Source organism: Pelobates fuscus, chromosome 1 (genome assembly GCF_036172605.1).
Source record: "Pelobates fuscus isolate aPelFus1 chromosome 1, aPelFus1.pri, whole genome shotgun sequence".
Taxonomy (NCBI): Eukaryota; Metazoa; Chordata; class Amphibia; order Anura; family Pelobatidae; genus Pelobates; species Pelobates fuscus.
In genome coordinates this window covers 10,147,304-10,174,016 of record NC_086317.1, presented here as the reverse complement: position 1 = coordinate 10,174,016, position 26,713 = coordinate 10,147,304, and the positions used below count along the sequence as shown (strand labels likewise).

The window sequence follows — 26,713 nt, the reverse complement described above, 5'->3', positions numbered from 1 at the left end:
ATTTTACAGAGCGACATGTTTATTATCAGTGTATAGATACTCACTATCATTATACAGAGCGTCATGTTTATTATTAGTGTATACATACTCAGTATTATTATACAGACTAGTGACTACATTATTATGTGGATACTGTGGTGTATACCAGCAGTTCCCTCTAGGGGAGCTTTGCAAAATGCACAGTTTGTCCCTAACCAGCTCCTGTAGGAAGTGTGCAAGGCATGCTGGGATGGCTACACCCCCTTGATTTGCTCTCTTCCCAGTGTGTGCATGGAGTTCGGCCATGTTGGCAGTGGTGTATCCTGGTTTTGTGCTGCCCTAGGCAGGACAAAACTCAGGCGCCCCCCCCGCGCCCCCCCTCCTCCCGCGCCACCCCCACCCAACCTTTCCCCCCGCCCTGCATACTAAATACACACAAACACATTCACTGACAGATACGCATACACTAGCTAACAGAAACACACACACACTAACAGACACACTCACACTCAGTAACAGACAAACACACTCACTAGCAGACACAAACTAGCAGACACACACACTCACTAACATACACACTCACTAACATACACACACAGTCAGACACACACACTAACAGACACAGACACACACTAACAGACACAGACACAAACACTAACAGACAGAAACACTAACAGACACACACACTAACAGACACACACACTCACTAACATACACACTCATTAACATACACACACAGTCAGACACACACAGTCAGACACACACACACACACTGACAGACACAGACACACACACTAACAGACACACACACTGACACACACACAGACACACACTAACAGACACACACACTAACAGACACAGACACACACTAACAGACACACACTCACCCACCCACATTAACACATTTTTTTTACATTTATTTTTAACACTTTTTTTTGTAAATTTATTTTTAACACATTTTTTTTATATTTATTTTTAACACTTTTTTTTAATTAACCCCCCCCCCCCCCAGCCTCCTTACCTTTGGGAATGCTGGGGAGGGGGGGTGTCTCTTCTTCACTGGTGGTCCAGTGGCTGCTGGGCGATCGGGCGGCACTGCCTGGCGGGCGGCCGGCGAGGGAGCACTTCCCCTGAGCTGTCTGCTCAGCTCCCTCGCGCGCCTCAGAGTGAGGCTGGGAGCCGGAATATGACGTCATATTCCGGCTCCGCCTCCCAGCCTCACTCTGCGGCTGGCGAGGGAGCTGAGCAGACAGCTCAGGGGAAGTGCTCCCTCGCCGGCCGCCCGCCCGCCCGCCAGGCAGTGCCGCCCGATCGCCCAGCAGCCCGCCGGCATGTCTGTTAGCCGCAAGGCTAACAAGACATTTGCCTTGGGCATTTGGGGGGCAGCTTTTTTTGCCGCCCCCTGGAAAATGCCGCCCAAGGCAAATGCCCAATATGTTGGGTGTATGTTACACCAGGAATGTGTATATCAACAAAGGGATCGAACATAATATGTGACTTGTGATCAATAAATCCTGGCTGGTTATAGACGGTATGTTATTGTAAGTCAGCTATCATCAAACATAACAGGTACTCGGTATCATTATACAGAGCGACATGTTTATTATCAGCGTATAGATACTCTGTATTATTATACAGAGCGATATGTTTATTATCAGTGTATAGATACTCAGTATTATTATACAGAGCTACATGTTTATTATCAGTGTATAGATACTCAGTATTATTATACAGAGCGACATGTGTATTATCAGCTTATAGATACTCAGTATTATTATACAGAGCGACATGTTTATTATCAGTGTATAGATACTCAATATCATTATACAGAACGACATGTTTATTATCAGTGTATAGATACTCAGTATTATTATACAGAGCTACATGTTTATTATCAGTGTATAGATACTCAGGATTATTATACAGAGCAACGTGTTTATTATCAGTGTATAGATACTCAGTATTATTATACAGAGCGACATGTTTATTATCAGTGTATAGATACTCAATATTATTATACAGAGCGACATGTTTATTATCAGCGTATAGATACTCGGTATTATACAGAGCGACATGTTTATTATCAGCGTATACTCAGTATTATTATACAGAGCGACATGTTTATTAACATTGTATAGATACTCAGTATTATACAGAGCGACATGTTTATTATCATCGTATAGATACTCAGTATCATTATACAGAGCGACATGTTTATTATCAGCGTATAGATACTCAGTATTATTATACAGAGCGACATGTTTATTATCAGCGTATAGATACTCAGTATTATTATACAGAGCGACATGTTTATTATCAGTGTATAGATACTCAGTATTATTATACAGAGCGACATGTTTATTATCAGTGTATACAGACTAGTGACTACATTAGTATGTGGATACTGTGGTTGTGTACCAGCAGTTGCCTCTAGGGGAGCTTTGCACAATGCACAGTCTGTCCCTAACCAGCTCCTGTAGGTAGTGTGCAAGGCATTCTGGGATGGATACACCCCCTTGATTTGCTCTCTTCCTAGTGTGTGCATGGAGTTCGGCCATGTTGGGTGTATGTTACAGCAGGAATGTGTATATCAACAAAGGGATCGAGCATAATATGTGACTTGTGATCAATAAATCCTGGCTGATTTATAGACGGTATGTTACTGTAAGTCAGCTATCATCAAACATAACAGGTACTCGATATCATTATACAGAGCGACATGTTTATTATCAGCGTATAGATACTCAGTATTTATATACAGGGCGACATGTTTATTATCAGCGTATAGATACTCAGTATTTTTATACAGAGCAACATGTTTATTATCAGCGTATAGATACTCGGTATTATTATACAGAGCGACATGTTTATTATCAGTGTATAGATATTGAGTATTATTATACAGAGCGACATGTTTATTATCAGCGTATAGATACTCAGTATTTATATACAGGGCGACATGTTTATTATCAGCGTATAGATACTCAGTATTTTTATACAGAGCAACATGTTTATTATCAGCGTATAGATACTCAGTATCATTATACAGAGCGACATGTTTATTATCAGTGTATAGATACTCAGTATTATTATACAGACTAGTGACTACATTAGTATGTGGATACTGTGGTGTATACCAGCAGTTCCCTCTAGGGGAGCTTTGCACAATGAACAGTTTGTCCCTAACCAGCTCCTGTAGGAAGTGTGCAAGGCATGCTGGGATGGATACACCCCCTTGATTTGCTCTCTTCCTATGGTGTGCATGGAGTTCGGCCATGTTGGGTGTATGTTACAGCAAGAATGTGTATATCAACAAAGGTATCGAGCATAATATGTGACTTGTGATCAATAAATCCTGGCTGTTTAATAGACGGTATGTTATTGTAAGTCAGCTATCATCAAACATAACAGGTACTCGATATCATTATACAGAGCAACATGTTTATTATCAGGGTATAGATACTCAGTATTATTATACAGAGCGACATTTATTATCAGTGTATAGGTACTCAGTATTATTATACAGAGCGACATGTTTATTATCAGGGGAAGATAGATACTCAGTATTATTATACAGAGCGACATGTTTATTATCAGTGTATAGATACTCAGTATTATTATACAGGGCGACATGTTTATTATTAGTGTATAGGTAGTCAGTATTATTATACAGAGCGACATGTTTATCATCAGTGTATAGATACTCATGATTATTATACAGGGCGACATGTTTATTATCAGTGTATAAGTACTCAGTATTATTATACAGGGCGACATGTTTATTATCAGTGTATAGATACTCAGTATTATTATACAGACTAGTGACTATATTAGTATGTGGATACTGTGGTGTATACCAGCAGTTCCCTCTAGGGGAGCTTTGCACAATGCACAGTTTGTCCCTAACCAGCTCCTGTAGGAAGTGTGCAAGGCATGCTGGGATGGGTACACCCCCTTGATTTGCTCTCTTCCTAGTGTGTGCATTTAGTTCGGCCATGTTGGGTGTATGTTACAGCAGGAATGTGTATATCAACAAAGGGATCGAGCATAATATGTGACTTGTGATCAATAAATCCTGGCTGATTGATAGACGGTATGTTATTGTAAGTCAGCTATTATCAAACATAACAGGTACTCGATATCATAATACAGAGCGACATGTTTATTATCAGCGTATAGATACTCGAAATCATTATACAGAGCGACATGTTTATTATCAGTGTATAGATACTCAGTATTTTTATACAGAGCTACATGTTTATTATCAGCGTATAGATACTCAGTATTATTATACAGAGCGACATGTTTATTATCAGCGTATAGATACTCAGTATTATTATACAGAGCGACATGTTTATAACAGCATATAGATACTCTGTATTATTATACAGAGCGACGTGTTTATTATCAGTGTATAGATACTCAGTATTATTATACAGAGCAACATGTTTATTATTAGTGTATAGATACTCAGTATTATTATACAGAGCAACATGTTTATTATTAGTGTATAGATACTCAGTATTATTATACAGAGCGACATGTCTATTAGTGTACAGATACTCAGTATTATACAGAGCGACATGTTTACGATCAGTGTATAGATACTCAATATCATTATACAGAGCGACATGCTTATCTGGGTATTGATACTCAGTATTATTATACAGAGCGACATGTTTATTATCAGTGTATAGATACTCGGTATTTTTATACAGAGCAACATGTTTATTATCAGCGTATAGATACTCGGAATTATTATTCAGAGCGACATGTTTATTATCAGTGTATAGATATTGAGTATTATTATACAGAGCGACATGTTTATTATCAGCGTATAGATACTCAGTATTAATATACAGGGCGACATGTTTATTATCAGCGTATAGATACTCAGTAATATTATACAGAGCGCGTGTTTATTATCAGCGTATAGATACTCAGTATTATTATACAGAGCGACATGTTTATTATCTGGGTATTGATACTCCGTATTATTATACAGAGCGACATGTTTATTATCAGTGTATAGATACTCAGTATTATTATACAGACTAGTGACTATATTAGTATGTGGATACTGTGGTGTATACCAACAGTTCCCTCTAGGGGAGCTTTGCACAATGCACAGTTTGTCCCTAACCAGCTCCTGTAGGAAGTGTGCAAGGCATGCTGGGATGGCTACACCCCCTTGATTTGCTCTCTTCCTAGTGTGTGCATTTAGTTCGGCCATGTTGGGTGTATGTTACAGCAGGAATGTGTATATCAACAAAGGGATCGAGCATAATATGTGACTTGTGATCAATAAATCCTGGCTGATTGATAGACGGTATGTTGTTGTAAGTCAGCTATTATCAAACATAACAGGTACTCGATATCATAATACAGAGCGACATGTTTATTATCAGCGTATAGATACTCGAAATCATTATACAGAGCGACATGTTTATTATCAGTGTATAGATACTCAGTATTTTTATACAGAGCTACATGTTTATTATCAGCGTATAGATACTCAGTATTATTATACAGAGCGACATGTTTATTATCAGCGTATAGATACTCAGTATTATTATACAGAGCGACATGTTTATAACAGCGTATAGATACTCTGTATTATTATACAGAGCGACGTGTTTATTATCAGTGTATAGATACTCAGTATTATTATACAGAGCAACATGTTTATTATTAGTGTATAGATACTCAGTATTATTATACAGAGCAACATGTTTATTATTAGTGTATAGATACTCAGTATTATTATACAGAGCGACATGTCTATTAGTGTACAGATACTCAGTATTATACAGAGCGACATGTTTACGATCAGTGTATAGATACTCAATATCATTATACAGAGCGACATGCTTATCTGGGTATTGATACTCAGTATTATTATACAGAGCGACATGTTTACTATCGGTGTATAGATACTCAATATTATTATACAGAGCGACATGTTTATTATCAGTGTATAGATACTCAGTATTATTATACAGACTAGTGACTACTTTATTATGCGGATACTGTGGTGTATACCAGCAGTTCCCTCTAGGGGAGCTTTGACAATGCGCACAGTTTGTCCCTAACCAGCTCCTGTAGGAAGTGTGCAAGCATGCTGGGATGGATACACCCCCTTAATTTGCTCTCTTCCTAGTGTGTGCATGGAGTTCGGCCATGTTGGGTGTATGTTACAGCAGGAATGTGTATATCAACAAAGGGATCGAGCATAATATGTGACTTGTGATCAATAAATCCTGGCTGATAGACGGTATGTTATTGTAAGTCAGCTATCATCAAACATAGCAGGTACTCGATATCATTATACAGAGCGACATGTTTATTATCAGGGGAAGATAGATACTCAGTATTATTATACAGGGTGACATGTTTATTATCAGTGTATAGATACTCAGTATTATTATACAGAGCGACATGTTTATGATCAGTGTATAGATACGGTTGCCTCCAGGCTGGCTGGAAGTTGGACCGTAGAAAAGGATGCTCCTAGCGCTCACCAAAGGACCATCAGCACCGCAGCCACCATAAGCACTGCAGACACCACGAACCACCACTGCTGGGCTGGTATCTCGCCGTCTGCTCTGCGCCCTGGACCTACGACCAGGTTCCAATAGGCGAACCTCTTCCTTCTGTAGAGCGAAGCAGGATCAAGAACAAGAGCTCTTACAAGAGCTCAGTAGCTAAGGGAGTATGAAGAGCATAGCAATCCCTGTAGTTATTATAGCTGTCCCCTACAAACATGAGTCAAGGCTGCACGTTAAAGGGTCAGCAGAGGTCTGAGGTGCTGGCACACCCAGCCTGGTTATTATTACGGTTGTGCACATACAGGACACACCCAGGGGGAGGCATAAAATAACCAATCACATACAAGGTACAACCCACACATCCCCTCCCCTCAGATAAGCAGTTAACATAATTATTACATACAGTAAAAATACAGTTTCCACACATACTCTGTAACTTTAAAACCATACATCACATTCACATAAAAATTCATATCCACAATCAATCCATTCAGGGGAACATATTAAAAAATGGCATGAATCAGACCAGGGGTTCAAAAGTTAGTAAAAGTATCTTTTGTTCCCCTGGCTGTCAGCATAGCAGTCTGCCTCAAACAGGTTTTACAGGGGCCTCTATCCTGGAGACAAAGGGGGGCAAAGTAATCCAATTATCCAGGGCTAGAGGCAGACTCCATTGAGCACATGGTTGCAAAAAGACATAAAACACTTTAAAATACATAAAGTCACCTTTTACACATAACACACAGACATTTCACATATCCCCAGATAGCTGGGATCTGAGCGCACAAAACTACCGAATAGCGCGCAGATCCTATTCACACAGTTCAATTGTCATGGAGCCAAAGTCTTTCCCATAGTCTTTCATTATATGAATAGGCTCCATGGCATAGCTATCTGGGGTATCACCGCTCGCACAGGGCCATAGTCATAAGGAAGGAGGCTGGCAAATAGGCTAATCCACAATCCAGGGAAGCAGGGCAATTTTCCATTTAAAGGGCCAGTTACAAATAGCGATTTGTAACAGATACACCGTATTATTATACAGAGCGACATGTTTATTATCAGTGTATAGATACTCAGTATTATTATACAGAGCGACGTGCCTATTATCAGCGTATAGATACTCAGTATTATTATACAGAGCGACATGTTTATTAGCAGTGTATAGATACTCATTATTATTATACAGACTAGTGACTCCATTAGTATGTGGATACTGTGGTGTATACCAGCAGTTCCCTCTAGGGGAGCTTTGCACACTGCACAGTTTGTCCCTAACCAGCTCCTGTAGGAAGTGTGCAAGGCATGCTGGGATGGATACACCCCCTAGATTTGCTCTCTTCCCAGTGTGTGCATGGAGTTTGGCCATGTTGGGTGTATGTTACAGCAGGAATGTGTATATCCACAAAGGGATCGAGCATAATATGTGACTTGTGATCAATAAATCCTGGCTGATTGATAGACGGTATGTTATTGTAAGTAAGCTATCATCAAACATAACAGGTACTCGAAATCATTATACAGAGCGACATGTTTATTATCAGCGTATAGATACTCAGTATTATTATACAGAGCGACATGTTTATTATCAGTGTATAGCTACTCAGTATTATTATATATTATGTCCTGCATGTGTTTAGAATAGAATATACCGTATATACTCGAGTATAAGCCGACCCGAATATAAGCCGAGGCCCCTAATTTTATCCCAAAAAACTGGGAAAACTTATTGACTCGAGTATAAGACTAGGGTGGGAAATGCAGCAGCTACTGGTAAATTTCTAAATAAAATTAGATCCTAAAAAAAATATATTAATTGAATATTTATTTACAGTGTGTGTATAATGAATGCAGTGTGTGCGTATGTGTGTGTGTGTATGAGTGCAGCGTGTGTGTATGAGTGCAGCGTGTGTGTATGAGTGCAGCGTGTGTGTATGAGTGCAGCGTGTGTGTGCATGAGTGCAGCGTGTGTGTGCATGAGTGCAGCGTGTGTGTGCATGAGTGCAGCGTGTGTGTGCATGAGTGCAGCGTGTGTGTGCATGAATGCAGTGTGTGTGTGTGTATGAATGCAGTGTGTGCAGGGCCGGTGCAAGGATATTTGCCGCCGTAGGCAAAAAAATTTTTGCCGCCCCCTCCCCCCCCATATGTCCTGACTTCCCCTCCTCCTCCCTCAGTGGTCCTTACCTCCCCACCCCCGTGTTCCTTCACCCCCCTCCCCCAGTGGTCCTGACTCACCCCTCCCCTAGTGGTCCTTACCCTCCCCTCCCCTAGTGGTCCTTATCCCACCCCCTCCCTCTCATAGTGGTCCTTATCCCCCTTCTCCCTCCCATAGTGTTCCTTATCCCCCCCCATCCCTCCCATAGTGGTCCATATACCCCCCCCCCCTCCCATAGTGGTCCATATACCCCCCTCCCTCCCATAGTGGTCCTTATCCCACCCCCTCCCTCCCATAGTGGTCCTTATCCCACCCCCTCCCTCCCATAGCGGTCCTTATACCCCCCTCCCTCCCATAGTGGTCCTTATACCCCCCCCCTCCCTCCCATAGTGGTCCTTATCCCACCCCCTCCCATAGTGGTCCTTATACCCCCCCCTCCCTCCCATAGTGGTCCTTATACCCCCCTCCCTCCCATAGTGGTCCTTATACCCCCCTCCCTCCCATAGTGGTCCTTATACCCCCCCCTCCCATAGTGGTCCTTATACCCCCCCCCTCCCATAGTGGTCCTTATACCCCTTTTTTGTTATTATTAATTTTTTTTATTATTATTATTTCTTATTTTTTTTTTTTTTTTCGTCCCCCCTCCCTGCTTGATATATGGCAGGGAGGGGGGCTCTCCTTCCGTGGTGGTCAAGTGGGGGGGAGAGGGGGGCTGGCAGAGCTGTAACTTACCTGTTCTGCAGCTCCTGTCAGCTCTCTCCTCCTCCGCGCGGTCTGTGCAGCTCCCTCTGTCAGCTCACACTGTAAGTCTCGCGAGAGCCGCGGCTCTCGCGAGATTTACACTGGGAGCTGACCGAGGTGCTGACCGGACGGCGCGGAGGAGGAGAGAGCTGACAGGAGCTGCAGGAAAGGTAAGTTACAGCTCTGCCAGCCCCCCTCTCCCCACAGTCTGTATTATGGCAATGCAAATTGCCATAATACAGACCTTGACTCGAGTATAAGCCGAGTTGGGGTTTTTCAGCCCAAAAAATGGGCTGAAAAACTCGGCTTATACTCGAGTATATACGGTATGTGATATACACAGAATCTGTAATTTGTTCCTCTAGCATAAATGCAGATACGTGAGGCTTTATGGACTAAATCTAGTTTAGCAAAGCAAATTCATTAAAAAGGAATCTACACAGTTTTGCTAATAAAGGGGTTAATGCACACAAAATACTTGATTTCTTCGCAATCACCATGACACCTGATGGTCGTTGTGGCAAACACAGCCACTGTATGTTGTCCTTTATGTATATATCCTGTTATTGCATATGTATACCCCTTTAAAAGAACCAAGCGTATGTATTATGTGTAATCTGGTTCAGGGGAACGATAGCATTCGTATGCTGCCGGCATTCAAAAAACCGCAAGCATTCATACAATCTTTTCACGAAAGGTGAATTTTAACACCATTCGTGAAACGAACAAACTACCGAATGGAGAACACACACAGGAGGTCGTGTGGCTCCCATTAAGGATTGCAACATTGTTGCAATTGGTAATTAAGAGGATTCAGGGTGGCCGTCGTTCAGCTACCGACCACGCGGCGGTCGGCCATCTTGGATCCTTTGTTAGCCCAGCGGTATTTGGTCGTCGAGCGCCTGGAACGAAAATCGGCTACTCGGCGGCTCGAATACCACTGGACTTTCAAGCCGTTCGGGAGCCCCGGTCCTTCGGTAATGTGTTTCTATGGAGACATTCGGTAGTTTGAAGGGAACTGAGAAAATATGTGTATTTTGTGCGGCGTTCGTTTATTTAAAGCTGGGATCTGAGCGGCACTTTCACGAAATGTGCGCTCAGACCCCAGCTATCTACCGAACGTCCATTCGTTTAAATCTAACGAATAATATCCAAGTTATGTATTTTTATGTGAAATATTGGTTCTGCTGCACGAGGGAATAATCCACTTAACTGTATATTCTAGTGGGAGTGTCCCTCTCGTGCAGCAGTGTATTATGAGAGAAATGTCCAGGTTGTTAAGTTCCCCATGTAGTCCCCTACTGTACAACCCCTGGGATGTCTGTAGGGAAACCCCTTGCATGGGTAATCCCATAAATACTGTGACCTGTAAATAAAGAACTCAGTTGACTTCCAGCCTATGTTTCGTCTAGTTCTTGGGAGGGAAGGATTAATACACGCTACCGGGATTATTGTATGCTGTACCTGTCTATGTGGATTAATACCTGCTTTTCCTGTCTACCAGCGGAGACCTTGTGGATTATACTACCTCTCCGCTACAGTCGTATTTCTTATCTATGTCTTTCTTATGTTTCTATTGTGTAAATATTGTCTATTTTTTCTAAGTATAGCAAACGATAATTAATTGTGACCGATTTCCTTTAACTCCCAGTATGTTTCTTTTAGTTGTATTTGTCAGAAGAGGTGACAAGAACAGAAATACATGAAGCAAAGCTATGAAGAAATCTTTTAATAACAGAAGCAAGGAGTCCAACTCTAATAAATCAAGCATTTTCTCAGATACCTATATGTTTTCAAAGGAGACAGTAAACCTAAACCCCAAACCTTTCTCATGTTCGGAATGTGGAAAATGTTTTGTCACCACTGCAGAGTTTGTCAGTCATCAGAGAACTCACACAAGAGAGAAGCCTTTCTTATGTGGGAAATGTGGGAAATGTTTTGCCAGTAAAGGAGAGCTTGCTTGTCATCAGAAAACTCACACAGGAGAGAAGCCGTACTCGTGTTCTGAATGTGAAAAACATTTTTTCACTCACCCAGAGCTTGTCCGTCATCAGAGAAGTCACACAGGAGAGAAGCCCTTCTCCTGTTCTGAATGCGGAAAATGTTTTGGGCGTCATCAGGAACTTGTCAGTCATCAGAGAACTCACACAGGAGAAAAGCCCTTCTCATGTTCTGAATGTGGAAAATATTTTGGTCAACATTCAAATCTTGTTACACATCAGAAAACTCACACAGGAGAGAAACCATTCTCATGTTCGGAATGCGGAAAATGTTTTGGAAACCGTTCAAATCTTGTTATACATCAGAGAACTCACACAGGAGAGAAACCATTCTCATGTTATGAATGTGGAAAATGTTTTGTTCAACATTCAAATCTTGTTAAACATCAGATAATTCACACAGGAGAGAAACCCTTCTCATGTTCTGAATGTGGAAAATGTTTTGGGAAGCATTCAGAATATGTTATTCATCAGAGAACTCACACAGGAGAGAAACCATTCTCATGTTCTGAATGTGGAAAATGTTTTGGGCAACATTCAAATCTTGTTACACATCAGATAATTCACACAGGAGAGAAACCCTTCTCATGTTCTGAATGCGAAAAATGTTTTGGGCGACATCAGGAACTTGTCCGTCATCAGAGAACTCACACAGGAGAGAAACCCTTCTCATGTTCTGAATGTGGAAAATGTTTTGGATGCCATTCAAATCTTGTTAAACATCAGAGAACTCACACCGGAGAGAAGCCTTTCTAATGTAGTAAATGTGGGGAATGTTTTGCCAATAAATCAGAGCTTTAAATAAACAAAAGAACATAGAGGTAAAACCACTATAAAATGCACAGCATCCTGAGTTGAAAGATAAAAATAATAACTTTTACTTAACAGTATCAGGCAATGTGCACTTGTACAGGAATACGGTTTCTATAAGGAAATAGATAAAACATACATAGTGTAATCTATTACAATACAATGGGTGTATATATGGTTTCACTCGCAAGTATGGAGCCGTGCCAGTACTGGCTTCATTAGGTGTCCACAGGCAAGACAGGCAGAAGAAATTTTTAAAATGTATTTATTTGAAAATTAAAAGTTGGACATAAAAAAATCAGTGTGTAATGCACAAATAAATATACACTACCGCATAATGTCCTTTAGCAATAAAAAATTACACCAAATAAAGGCAGTGCCATGTTGATAGATGCTCTGTGTTCACAATTTATGTGGTTTAGATGATTGCTAAATTGAGTCATGTCGGTCGAATGCATTACTTCTGGGTTGTGGTCACTTCTTGTTCCTGGCGTTGTACTGACGTCAGTTCCGGCTCTTGTGTAACTGATCTTTCAAATAGGAAGTGCAGCAGTGTCCATATTGGAAATGGGTTAATTTGCCCTTACCTGACGTGATGCAATATCGACAGTGTTCTGTGAACTTAGAAACACTTAAATCCGGTATTACAGACATGTAAAAAAAAAAAAAGTGATAAAATAACCAATAAACCAATGCATCTCACACAGGTGAAGTGATTTTATAATGCATCAATGGATTAATATGGGAATACAATATATTGTATTGTGAATTATTTTTTTTCATGCTCACACAATAAATAGTAACTTTGATAGTAGCAGTCAATGTACATATAATGCATTGGTATTATGGCACCCTCATGCTATCGTCCTTAGGTGCCTAACCTGCACCGCTAACTCTGCTCCACTTGGTTGCGAATTCACCGGCAACCCAGGATACATTGTGGTTGTGTGTTCTTGCTGTTACAAAGAATACTAACTAGCCTGTACACTTCAATGAATATGGTTCCTTAGCATGACTTAAATTTGCATGATTCCAACCAAGACCTCAGCAAAGAGACAAGACACATGCTTCTTACTGGTATCTTGTAGGATCACTATTTCTGAGTTCCAGCTTTTATTAAAAAAAAGCACAACACACACATGAAATGTATTTACAAATTATTCATACCAATAAGAATATGAACTGGGATTGGAGACCAGAGTTCCGACTGAGGAATGTAAATTAGGTTAAGCTAATTATCCCTGGGGTTCTTTATTTTTATCCCAGGACACAATAACTTTGGACATTCCAAGAGAAAGGCTAGTTTCCCCAACCCCCATGTTAATACAAACTTCAAGCAAAAGTTATATTTTCTTCTAATTTTCTAGTTTAGTTTTTTTTTTCTTCTTCTTAGGGCATACAATGCAGCTGAGACTATAACTACTGAATATACCAATTTTGTCAAATATTCCAATCAGCCACTTATAATTTGGAGTTAAATTTCAGCCTTCTGAAAAATATTTAATGCGCTTTAAAAGATCTGATATGTAGTAGGATTTTATCTTTGTAATATGATTATTATTCTTGTATTAGTTGTGAATAATTTTATTTCAGATTTCTTTCATACACAGGACCTGGGAGGCCCTACCTAGACATCTAGTATTAATTATAGGACATATGTCCATTGTATATCAATGTTCAACACATATGGTTCTTGTTCAGATAGATTGAAGGCCCACTGTTATTATTACCTTTGACCCGCCATTGCAAGCCAGACTCCCATATGTATTAAGAATGTATTAATTTAAACATATATAGTAAAATCATTTGTGTAAATTATATTTTACCCCCAAGTATTACCATTTTTATAAATACACAAAAACAAGTCTTGCGCTCAAACTCCCACTACTCTTGGGTTGCAGCAACGACCATAGCACACATAGCAGCCCCAATACATACAGTAAAAACCAAAGGAAAACAAGTTAACCATTTTTATAATGCATGGCTTTAATCATAGATTGGACAGAATAGTTGTTAAGCCACAGCCTTTTTTACACATTTTAAAGGTTTAAATAACTTTATCTTTATGTGTACGCCTCCTAATTGCATACTTAGACAAATTTTTACATCAAGCCTGTGTTGCCACAACAGCAGTCACACGCATAATATCATTGTACATTTCCTAACATGGCAAGTAGAGGGTCTGCACAATTTTATAATATGGAGCAGAAATGGTAGGCGTAGTATAGTTTTTAAAGTATATGACATAGGCACCTGCTTGGTCTATATATGCTTACATTTATGGCATGCTAACAATAGAAAGAAAAAGTGATGGTCGCTTAACAGAACTAAAACATTGAAAAATACAAGAGATGAAAGTGTTAAGATTATTGTTAACCTGCTAACCAGTGAAACCACCTATGTAAATACAATGCACAATTTTACAATAGTATGAAGAATGGTTTTATTAAATAGTTTTCCTGGCACTGCAGGTCCCCTCCCTACCCCCCCCCCATCTCTTGTTGCTGAAAACCCCTTCAGTGACTTACCTGAGACCACCACTGATGTCCCTCGGTGGTTTAGGGTCTGCCCACACTCCTCCCCTGCCGACGTCATCCGGCGGGGGAGACCAATTGAGCATGCGCGGCCGACGGCTGGATGAGACCTAATGAGCATGTGTGGCAATGCCGTGCACGCGCATTAGACATCCCCATAGGAAAGCATTGAATGCTTTTCTATGGGGATTTTAGCAATGCTGGAGCTGTGCTATAAACCAGGAAGTGCCCTCTAGTGGTTGTCTAATAGACAGCCACTAGAGGAGCAGTTAACCCTGCAATGTAAATATTGCAGTTTATTAAAACTGCAATACTTGCAGTTGCAGGGTTAAGGGAAGTGGTCTGGGTGCATGGAGTGTCCCTTTAAGCTAGATAACTGAAGAAGCTGGCATGAGGTCCCTGTCTACTAAGTGATAAGTGATTTACCAATTATCTACAAAACAGTTGTGAGGAGATTGACTTTGCCGATTATAGGCAGAATTAACCTTCAAGTTGCTCCTTCACATCACAAGAGAGATACCTAGCCAATTGCATATCATGAGAAGCATAGTGTTGTAAATATACTGCAAATAGTGGCTGTAACGGACCATTTCGCTCACCAGAGGTTAAAAACCTTTTAGGCGATATTCCCCTTTCCAGATGCACAGGCAGCTACTGTAAGCACCAATCTCCCGAACTGCAACTACACGAATCCTCCAACTCCCGAACAGGAAACACACGAACCCGGAAAACACCCGAACAGGAAAAGCATACAATCAGCTTACACTCCTGGCAATCGGCATACAATCCAAATTCCCCAATAATGAGACGACACTTCGGTTTGAGGGTTAAGCAGAATCTGGTTTACTGGGGCTACCTGCTCGGCTTTTATGCAGGTCTCCCACCTGGTGGACACTCCCCTAGTTTACCAGATGGGAAACTGAGAATCATATTGGACATTGACCAATCACAGACATACACCTTTAAACACTCCCACAATGCATCACAATCCCTTCCCTCTGCCCTGGAGATAATTGGGAAGTAATCCAATTATCTCCAAGGACAGAGGTAAAACTCCATTAACCACATGTTAGTAAAAAAACACAAAATTACATACGGTTACATTTAACACATAAAACATACACATCTTACATATCCCCAGATAGCTTAGATCTGAGTGCACATTATTACCGAATAGCGCTCAGATCACATACATACAGTTCAATCGCCATGGAGCCAAAGTCTTTCCCATAGTCTTTCGTTACACAAATAGGCTCCATGGCATGGCTATCTGGGGTGATGCTGTTCATACGGTTAAACTACTGAATGAACAGTCCGTCGGTTCCAATACCGAATGGAGAGGTAAGGAGGCTGGCGGCTCAGCGGTGTTCGGGAGTTAAAATGACCGCTGCCACGTGTTCGGAAAACGAACAAAGGCCACCCAGCGTTCATCAATTAAGCTGCGGTTAATTGACGGCACACTCCAGTTCCCATGTGGTCCATCGTTCGGTACTTTGTTCGGTAGATTGAATCTACCGAACACCCCGGCAGAAAGGAACGAATAAACCTTTCAGCAGGGAAAATAACAGGTTTTAACTGCAGGGCCATAGTCTAAAGGGAGCAGGCGAGCAACCAGGCGTCTCCAGTGCACAGTGGCGAGGTTGGTTCCGCCACAGTGGCCACTAGATTGACATATATGGTTGCATTAAAACGATGAAAACAAAATTAAATAAAAGGTAGGCAGCAGTGAATTAATGATAAGGATGTCACTGGTGGGTGTTCTACTGTCCTACGTTTGTTCAGCCAAACTGTAGAAGGCATGCATCTAGTGAAAGTTTGACTTAAGAAGACTTCACTCTACTCCCTATGCCATGACAGAGATCACCCGATTCCCTCGCTCCCTGCATATTGAAGGCCCAGCCAGACAACTGTGGCCATCAACTGCCTGGTACCTGGGCAAGCACGGTGCACTCAAGACTTCCACTTCTGTCTTCTCAGGTCCGTATGTGCAGTGGTTGTCTTTGGAGCTGAGCCAGACTCAAGATGCCGGTTTGCTGGAGGTGAAAAGTGTGAGTGCTCTGTTTCTTTTCACCACCATTGCCCAGTCGATTGTTAAGCTTTGTCCAGAAATTCAAGAATATTGCATCCAGTTGTCTCGTAGTTATCTCTAGCGGGCTTTGAGTGGTGGGTGTCTGCGGTGCGTCTGCCATCTTAATTAGGCAGCGTGGCAGGCCTCTTTCCTTGGTATGGCTGCCGAGTTGCAATTCCGCCAGCGGCTCAAGACTACAGCCGTGAACTGGGTGCCGGGATATCCCTCACCGGCAAGGGGGGGACCGGAGCTCTAATCGCCACTACTGGTTCCAGCAGAGATGCCAGCCGCCCCTCCTGTGCTCGCTCTTTCTGGTAGGTCGCAAGGATCCCGTCGTTGTATTGGTCCTGATGTGTGCAAAAACTTTGTAATTTTTGGATGTCGTGTATGTTTGAATAAATATAAATTTTAAGGCTGCAAGACAATCTGATTCGATTATTGTAACTCTTATGTGAGAAACCAACATCTCAGGATCAGCTAATTTCCTACATTTAATGGGGGAGAAAGCATGGGAAGGTTTAAGTCTGAATTAGTACTGGCTGAATATCTAAAAAGAACTGTTCCCTGCATCGAGTGGTAGTACCCTGCTTGATGCAGGAGGAACATATGTTGACTGAAGCCATGGAAGTAAGCAGGGGAGGACTTTGGGAGGCAATTGCCTCCCTCTGGATTTTTCAACTTTCCCCCTCCCCACAAGTAATTTTTCCTCGGACTGTGACAGCTCAGTCTGAGGGAAAGAAGGGGGGAGGTGCAGGAGGCCGCACTGTGAAGCTCCCTCCTGAATCCCCAGCAGTTTGGTGCCTCTATGCTCTGCCCCCACATTCAGGGCCCACCTCACATAGACAAGCCCAGCCCTGGCCCTGCACTCACACTGCTGACTTCACCTTCCAGTGCTCCCTGTCTCTCACTGCCTGACAGGTAGACTTCAGCACATTACAGTGATTTTTTTGTGTGTGTGTGCGCCTGCTAGTGAGTGAGCTTGTTTGTGTGTGTGTGTGTGTGTCAGTTAGCTTGTCTGTAGTGAGCACCCCCCCAGCAAAACTCTTCAAAAAATGTTATAAGCTGAAATAAAAACTCAGTAAACTCAGCGGTTGTTGAAAAGATTTAGTGATGATGAAGAAATTAAGAATAAAATAATGAAAGAAATGCTTAAGAATACAATGGAGCATGTGTATATGTGTGAGTGATCTTATGTGTAAGCAAGCTTGTGTGTCTCAGCTAGCTTTTCTGTAGTGAGTTTGTGTGTCGGTGAGCTTTACTGTAGCGAGCATGTTTGTGTGTCGGTGAGCTTGTCTGTAGGGAGCATATGTGTGTTTGTCAGTGAACTTTGTCTGTAGTAAGCGTGTGTGTGACAGTAAGTTGTCTGTATTAACCTTTTGTGAGTGTCAGTTTGTACTACGTTTGTGTGTATCAGTGAGCTTGTGTTTTTATATCAATGAGCTTATGTGTATCAATGAGATTGTGTGCTTGTGTCAGTGAGATTGTCTGTGTCTACATGTGAGTACGCTTTTTGTCATTACAATGATGCCTCCCCCTGGAAAAATATACCGGGTTGCCCATGACTGAAGCTGCATGGTATTCCAAGGATCCTTTGTTTAAATGTCCCAGAGTTACTATGTGAAGTTAGAGGTGAGCAGGAGGCAAAAACAAATCTGTAGAAAGTTGCCGTAACGGAACCCCCCGTACTCCGACCAAGTACCTTTCGTTGATGGATGCTTCCTAGCATGCGCCGAGGACCACAAGAACCGCAGACTCCTTAGCTCTTCTGTCCACCCTGGATCAGCTTCTGTTCTCCAGGGCCGTGTGGGGAGGACCTCTCCTACAGGAAAGTGTATGAGGAACAAGCTCTTAAAAGAGCTAAGAGATTAAAGCTCAGGGGAGTAGGCAGAGCATAGCAATCCCCAGTGTGAGTATAGCTGTACCCTCCAATCACGAGACAAGACTACGTGTTGAGGGTCAAGAAGAACTGTTTTAAATCTTCGAATCCAGTTCCATGGATTTGGCTACACATACCGCTGACCTCGTTCGAATGAACAAAGATGGCTGCCGTCACGTGTTCATTTGCACAAACCACTTCCTAGCTGGAACAAGGGACAGACCTCAGCACTCTTGCCCTCAGTCTCCGTGACTTGACTGGGGCCCTGGAACTGCTCCCTCCTGGAGCCGAATGGGAAACTCGCTCTAGCAACCCCTAGGCACTGGACGACACTCAGTCCTGGGAGCTCTAGTCCTTACAAGGACTTTCCCTGTTGAATCCTCCACACAGGAACAGTGATTAAAGAATAACCCTTTGCCTCCCAATAACCAGACGACACATAGTTCTGGGAGTACAAGCTGGAATACTTTTATGGCAGCCACAACAAGCCTTATATGAATGTCCCCATGCAAAGGGCACTCCCCGCGGGACCTGAGAGTAAACCACAGTAGAAACAAATTCACAATTACATTGGCTCTTAGATCCAGGACACTCTCATACATAATCAGATAATCCCTACTCTGTGTCTGGGACATAATTGGATCAAGAACTGTACTAATCTAATCCAATTATTGCCAAGCACAGAGAAACATAATTTTCCCAAACACCCCAAAGGTACCCTAAAAATACATAAAAACCCCACAAAGTTACATCCCCTGATAGCCCTGATCTGGCTGACCAACATGTCCAAAAATCACCCAGATCAGTTCAGGAATTTCCTTGAAGTCATTTCGTTGACTAACCGCACGCATGGTTCCATGCCCAAAACAGTTCCAGAGAATCAGGGCTTGCGGTCGGTCTAGTTCGGTAGTTTATAAACGAACAAACTACCGAACATAGTCAATAGTCTTATCCTGGAGCTTGTTCCCCATGTTCTTGGGAACGTTTCTACCGAACAGTGTCTTTCTAAGTGTTGTCGAACTAAACACGGGCGATCATGGAAGTCCAGCGGTGTTCGGGAGATTCAGTATCCGAAAATAGTTCCATGAACTCGATGACCAAACACCACTACCTGCTTTCATGTGAACAAGATAGCTGCCACCTCGTGGTCGTCCATAGGAATTGCGACCACCCAAACGAACACTGAGGTGAAAATTGTTGCAAAGTAGCAATTAGGGTTAACAAGCTCCGGCATGGTCTCCGGTTCACGCGGCTGTTCGTTTCCTGAACCATGTAGTCCAAATACAAGAACAGAGAATTTTATATCACATTTTACAAGCCGACTCCTTTAGGAACTCGTGGCAAACTCATTTAGAAAGGGGCGTTTGTCGCAGTCTATAAAGAGATAATCCTGAAAATATTTGGGATGATTGTTTGTTTAAATTGTTAAACAGATTTAGGGATATTGAGCAAAGCAATTGGTTTAAAAAGGAAATTCAAAAAGTTGCATTATTGGCAAAGTGATTTCTTTAAACTAATAATTCTATGCATGAATGGTGTCAACTTAAAAAGGCAAGTAATTGTTATGTTTGTAGTACATTGAAACAAAAATGAGATGTGTTGAAAACAACTGAAAAATGTGTTGTTACAAGGTCTAATTAGATTCCCTAGCCCCCGTAGCAAAACTCCTCAAAAACTGTTAACAGAAGGGAAATTGCCCACGAGGCTCTCTTTTGATAGTGCATTGGATGCAATCTTAGCTGACACAAAAACCCTGAAAACTTTCAGTGGTTGTTGGAAAGATTTAGCGATGATGAAGAAATTGAATGTACACTGAGTGGCAGCAGTAGAAACTGAGGGATACACGTTTAGTTCCCCCTCACATATTAAACATATACGAAGAGTGCATACGTATGTTAAATGCCATTGAAAGAAAGGTGAAAGCAGTTACAAGTTCACAAATTAAATCTTCCTACCGCAACAATAAATAGGCATGTGTAACCCCTATTTGTTCTCTTGTCTATCTTGGGCGACCATATATATATATATATATATATAAGGAACACTAGAAGGGACTATAACAGAGTTTTATTAGACACAGGAGCAGTAGTGTCTCTAACCAACAAAGGCTTGCCTTTTAATATGGAAGCACCAACAATATCCCTTCTAAGTTTTAATGGAGCACATGCAACTCTATCCACTGATAATGGCATTGAGTTTGAAGGAGGACAAATCTATTGTGATTTATGGGTGGAACTCTTCTCCCACTGTACTATAATGGGAATGGATGTTATCAATGGAAAAAAGTTTTATGCAAATGTATTAGATTTGGTTTTGTGGCAAGCTCCAGGTGAGAGCAAATCAGGTGGAGTGGGTAAACCTAATGATTTAGGATGGTATAGTCATATCAAGGCTGTAAAACAGAGCGAAGTGTCACCTTCTATACAACAAAATTATGTAAAGTATCTGAAAGAAAAATACCTCACAGTGTGATCTAAGGCAGGGCTCGACCAGGGAAAGTATTTTCATGAAAAGGTTTAAGCAGTGCAACGTGAAACACCGGATGTATTTTCATGGAATCTGGAAGTTGCAGACGGAAGGTCCCATGAACTTTTGACACAATTTATGAGAAGGAATCCTAAGCTTAAGATTCTTTGTTGACAGCCAAACCTTGTCACCAACACGATAAACTGGGGCCTCCTTTCTATGCCTATCAGCAGCTCTTTTGTAACATTCCTGAGCCTCCGAAAGAGTCTTCTTCAACAGTTCTTGGGAATCTCGTAAGGCGGTTAGCCGGTCAGTGACTGCAGGAATGGAAGTAGTAATTGGGAGACTCACTAGAAAGGTTGGATGGTAACCATAATTAGCAAAAAATGGGCTCAGAGAAGTGGCGCAGTGTTGGGCATTGTTATAGGCAAATTCCACCGTGGGTAGAAAATCCAGCCAGTCATCCTGCAGGTAACTAATATAGCACCGCAAATATTGTTCTAAAGTCTGGTTGGTTCGCTCAGTCTGTCCATTACTTTGTGGATGAAAAGCTGACGACAGATTTACATTAATACCTAGAATAGAACAAAAATATTTCCAAAAATGAGATGTAAACTGCACTCCCCTGTCAGAAATTACTTCATCAGGCACTCCATGCAAGCGAAATATTTCCCGAATAACTAGGTCAGCAGTCTGTTTAGCTGAAGGGAGACCACGAGCTGGTATGAAATGACTCATCTTAGTTAACCGGTCCACAACAACAAGAATGGTAGTGTGTTCCTTAGAGGGAGGTAGTTCCACAATAAAGTCCATGGATATAGATCCCCAGGGACGATGAGGAATAGGAAGAGGCTGAAGCATGCCAACAGGGGATGAGCGAGGAGTCTTATGTCTGGCACATACATCACAAGAGGACACATACTTCTTAACATCCTCATAATATTTAGGCCACCAAAAGGATCGGGTAAGTAGTTCTTGTGTCTTTCGGATTCCTGGATGACCTGCTGGTTTTGAGTCATGGTAGAGACGTAAAACGTCCAGTCGCACTGATTCTGGAACAGACAGACGTTGTTGAAAAATCCAAAACCCATTAAGCATGGTCATATGAAGATCACGAGGAGGATCACGAAAAACTGGATCTTCAGCGTAGCCCTTTTTAATGCCAGACATTAGATCAGAAGGAAAGGTAACTCCTAAAAATCTACTCTCAGGCAAGATGGTGGCTTTGGTTACTGTAGTATGGAGGGGGTCAGCTATCCTAGACAAGGCATCTGCCTTGCCATTTCTGGAACCAGGGCGGTATGAAATCAAAAAATTAAACCTTGAGAAAAATAGGGACCAGCGTGCTTGTCTGGCTGACAGTCTCTTAGCTGATTGAATACATTCCAGATTTTTGTGATCTGTGAGGACAGTAATTGGATGGGTGGCTCCCTCCAAGAGATGTCTCCATTCGGCAAAGGCAGCTTTTATAGCCAAAAGTTCTTTATTCCCTAAGTCATAATTTCTTTCTGCTGGTAACATCTGGCGGGAATAGAAGGCACATGGATGTAACAACATCTTAGGTCCAGTCCTTTGAGACAGTATAGCCCCAACAGCTGAATCAGAAGCATCTACCTCTACAGTAAATGGCAATTCTGGCTGAGGATGTACCAGGATAGGGGCAGATGTAAACAGAGTCTTTAATCTGGAAAATGCAGTGTCAGCCTTATTGGACCACTGAAAAGGAGTCCCTTTACGTGTAAGTTCAGTGATCGGTGTAATAACGGCACAGAAATTCTTAATGAAACACCTGTAAAAATTGGCAAACCCCACAAATCTCTTTCATTCTTGGGGATGGGCCAGTCCAGCACAGCTTTAATTTTACTTGCATCCATACTTAAACCTTTAGGAGTTATTACATATCCCAGGAATTGAATTTCTTTTTGTTCAAACTCACATTTTTCCAGTTTAAGTTATAGGTGGTGGGTACGAAGGCGCTCAAGAACAATGCAGACCTGTTTTCTGTGATTTTCAAGATTATCAGAAAATATCAGGATATCATCCAAATATGCCACAACAAACTGATCCAGGAGATCCCGTAGTACATCATTGATTAGATGCTGAAAAGTTGCAGGGGCATTACAAAGCCCAAATGGCATTACTAGATATTCGTAATGTCCGTACCTGGTTCTGAAAGCTGTTTTCCATTCATCATTTGGTCTTATGCGAACCAGATTATATGCCCCCCGTAGATCAAGCTTCGTAAATATTTTAGCTGAGCGAAGTCTCTCCAGAAGTTCAGGAATGAGAGGCAAGGAATAGCGGTTTTTAACAGTGATTTTATTAATGTCCCTGTAATCGGCACATGGCCGTAGACTGCCATCTTTCTTTTCTACAAAGAATATAGGAGCTCCTGCTGGAGAAGTAGATGGTCGAATAAAGCCTTTGGCAAGATTTTCTTGTATGTATTCACGAAGTGCTTTCAATTCAGGCTCAGAAAGGGAGTATATACGGCCAAATGGGATAGCAGCTCCAGGTAGCAGCTCTATGGGGCAATCATAAGGCCTGTGAGGTGGAAGCTGATCAGCATTCTTCTTATCACAGACATCTGCAAAATCCCGATATTGTAGAGGAAGCTTAGTTAAGTTTGTATCAACCATTTCATTAATTGTTGTGGCAACAGGTGTTGCCTTAGAGGGTTGACAATTCATTAAGCAGTGTTCTGAAGGAAAGGACAAAGTTCTAGTATTCCAATCAATCTGTGGGTTATGCAGAGCAAGCCAGGGTATACCCAAAATCACTGGAAACTGTGTTGAGGAAATTAGGTGGAAAGATATAGACTCATGGTGATTCACTTCCAGAATCAATTTTAAGGGCACAGTCTCATGTGTAACCGGGCCTGACGTAAGTGGAGAACCGTCTACTGTTTCCATTAACACAGGTGAAGATTTAGGGATAGACTGAATTTTATTTCCTGCTGCAAATTTAATATCCATAAAGTTTCCGCCTGCTCCAGAATCTATCATAGCTGTAGTTGAAATTTTATTATCACCATATTGCAAAGTGATAGGCACCACCAAATGAGGATGTTAAGTCATCATACCCTCTTCACCCTGAGCCAGAGAAAACAAGGGTTGTGTGACATAATCCAGTTGGTCTGAAATCTGGGATTGGTGATGAATCTGTGCACCCTCAGCAGTCATAGCTATTGTTCTTTTAGACTTGCTAGGGCAATTGATGGCATAATGCCCTGCACTACCACAATACAGGCATAAATTGTGAGTGCGTCGCCACTGTTTTTCTTCATTGGATAATGACCCTCTTATTAGATCTACCTGCATAGCCTCAGGTTCAGAGTCTGTAGGTGTTTGTGGGGTCGGAGTAGAAATTCTTGAATAGAAAGTAGGAGTAGCACTTGGTTTAAAAGAGCCCTGTCTTTCCAGTCTTCTTTCTGAAAGTCTCCGATCAATACGGATAGCCAACCGCACAAATGCATCAAACTCAACAGGAAGATCAACACGAGCTAGCTCATCTTTTATAGCTTCTGAGAGACCCCTTCTGAAGTGGAACCTCTGAGCAACCCACTGTCTGAATTCAGCAGCATATTCAGCCACAGAGCGCCTCCCTTGATGTAAATGAAGGAGAGTGGCTTCTGCTGTAGCACAGCGATTGGGGTCATCATAAACTAGGCACATGGCCTCAAGAAAGTCTTTTAAATTTCCCAAGACTGGACTGTCCTGTTCCAGAAAAGGGGAGCCCCAAGCCAGGGCTTCATCTTTGAATAGGGAGAAAATAAATCCCACCTTCTCTCTTTCAGATGGAAAACGGTTAGGTAACATCATGAAATGCAAACGGCATTGATTTAGGAAACCCCTAAATTGTTTGCGGTCTCCTCCAAATTTTTCTGGTAGAGGCAAGCGGGCATCTTGTGCAGGTGTAACAGTAGTAGCAGCAGCAGCCGCAACATCATGTGCCCATTAGCTGGTAAGCTCACTATGCATTGATCGAACTTCATTTTGCAGTTCAGCTACCTGATCTTGCAGCACTTGAATGGTCTGTGCCTGGGTCTGCATAGTTCTTGCATTATAAGCAACCTGCTGGGCCAATGCAGAATCTGATCCGACGGTCTCCATGAATGGGCCAGATTATTCTGTAATGATATTGATGTTACAAAGTTTTTGAGTCCAGTAGCCAGATCAGCAATGTTTTCTGCCAGAGGTAGCCACTTGTTACCCAGGTGGTTGAGCCCCTGAGCCTTGAGTGGCCTTCTGGTCTTAAGCAAAGATGGGAGACTGGAACAGAGAGATGATAATCGTAGTGAGGCAAGCTGAGGTCAGTGGGAAGGAGAAGCAGCAAAGTCAAAACGGTCCAAAATCAGCAACAGGTAGGAGAAACAGGAACAAGCTTGATTAGAGAGTACAGAAACCACAATAATCTGACAAAGGTACAGAGACAGGAAGTGGCTTTTATAGGAAAAGAACCAGACACATGACCAGACACAGCTGAAGAGACTTGTCACTGATACCAATGCTGTAGAGTCAAGGAAACCAGATCTCAGGTACATTTGCAAAAGGCAGGCTGGTGTACTGGTAAGGAAGAGGTTTAGCAGCATGTAAACCAGGGTTCGAAACCCAGCAGAGTCAGTTCCTCACAGTACCATATGTTGTTCAATGTTATGCAGGTGTCTCTTCACTAATAGCAGTTTTGATGCAAATGCAACATGGCTTTAACCAAATACTGGAATATATTTCTACAACGATGTCTCCAGTGGAAAAGAGAATGTTTCCTGTGTAAAACCGCTCGTTCTTTTTATATTCAGGAAGGTAGAGGTACCGACACTCCTAGCTGTGAGGTTTGCATTAAGACTACAAGAACAGGTAATCATATTTCCCAGACCCTAATTTGGCATTCGCAATATGAGTGTAAAGGTGATGTGTCTAGGTGTAGATACTTAAATATAGAGTATAGTGTATGCCATTTAGGAGTAGGAGAACCTAAGTGCTTCAATCCGGAGTATCAACCTCGTACAATTTGGTTGACCCTCAGGAATGGAGATCCTCAGGGGACCCTAATAAATAAAACAGTGTTAGAATCCGTACATTCTTCAGGTGTTCTGCTATTTGATGCATGTAAAGCGATATCAAGTGGTAGAAAGCCGTGGAATGTATGTGGGGATCTAAGGTGGGAGAGAACGTATGGGTCTAATGATAAATATATTTGTCCCAGTAGTAAAAATAAGTATGTAAGTCCTAGATGCCCAAATAGGGAATATAATTATTGCCCATATTGGTCTTGTGTGGGGTGGGCAACTTGGGGACAGACAGCAGACCAGGATATGATTATTACTAAGTTGCCTACCAATCCATACTGTAAGTCTATGGAATGCAATCCAGTCCATATTCTTATAAATAATCCTGACCAATTCTTAGATAGATATGGTAACTTATTTGGGTTTCAAATATATGGGACGGGATTAGACCCTGGGACAATATTGTTTATAGGGATAGAGACCAATACTGTAACATCCCAAACTCATCAGGTATTCCATTCTTTTTAT

At 41.8% G+C, this 26,713-nt stretch overlaps 1 protein-coding gene across 1 annotated transcript in view; it reads left to right on the top strand.

Annotated features, from left to right (window-relative positions):
* The window catches only part of LOC134601620 (zinc finger protein 208-like), a 634,640-nt gene that overhangs the window by 433,903 nt on the left and 174,024 nt on the right, over positions 1-26,713 (top strand). The window contains 1 exon segment of the mRNA XM_063446140.1: positions 11,377-12,211. Within this exon segment, the coding sequence (XP_063302210.1) occupies positions 11,377-12,211 (835 nt within the window).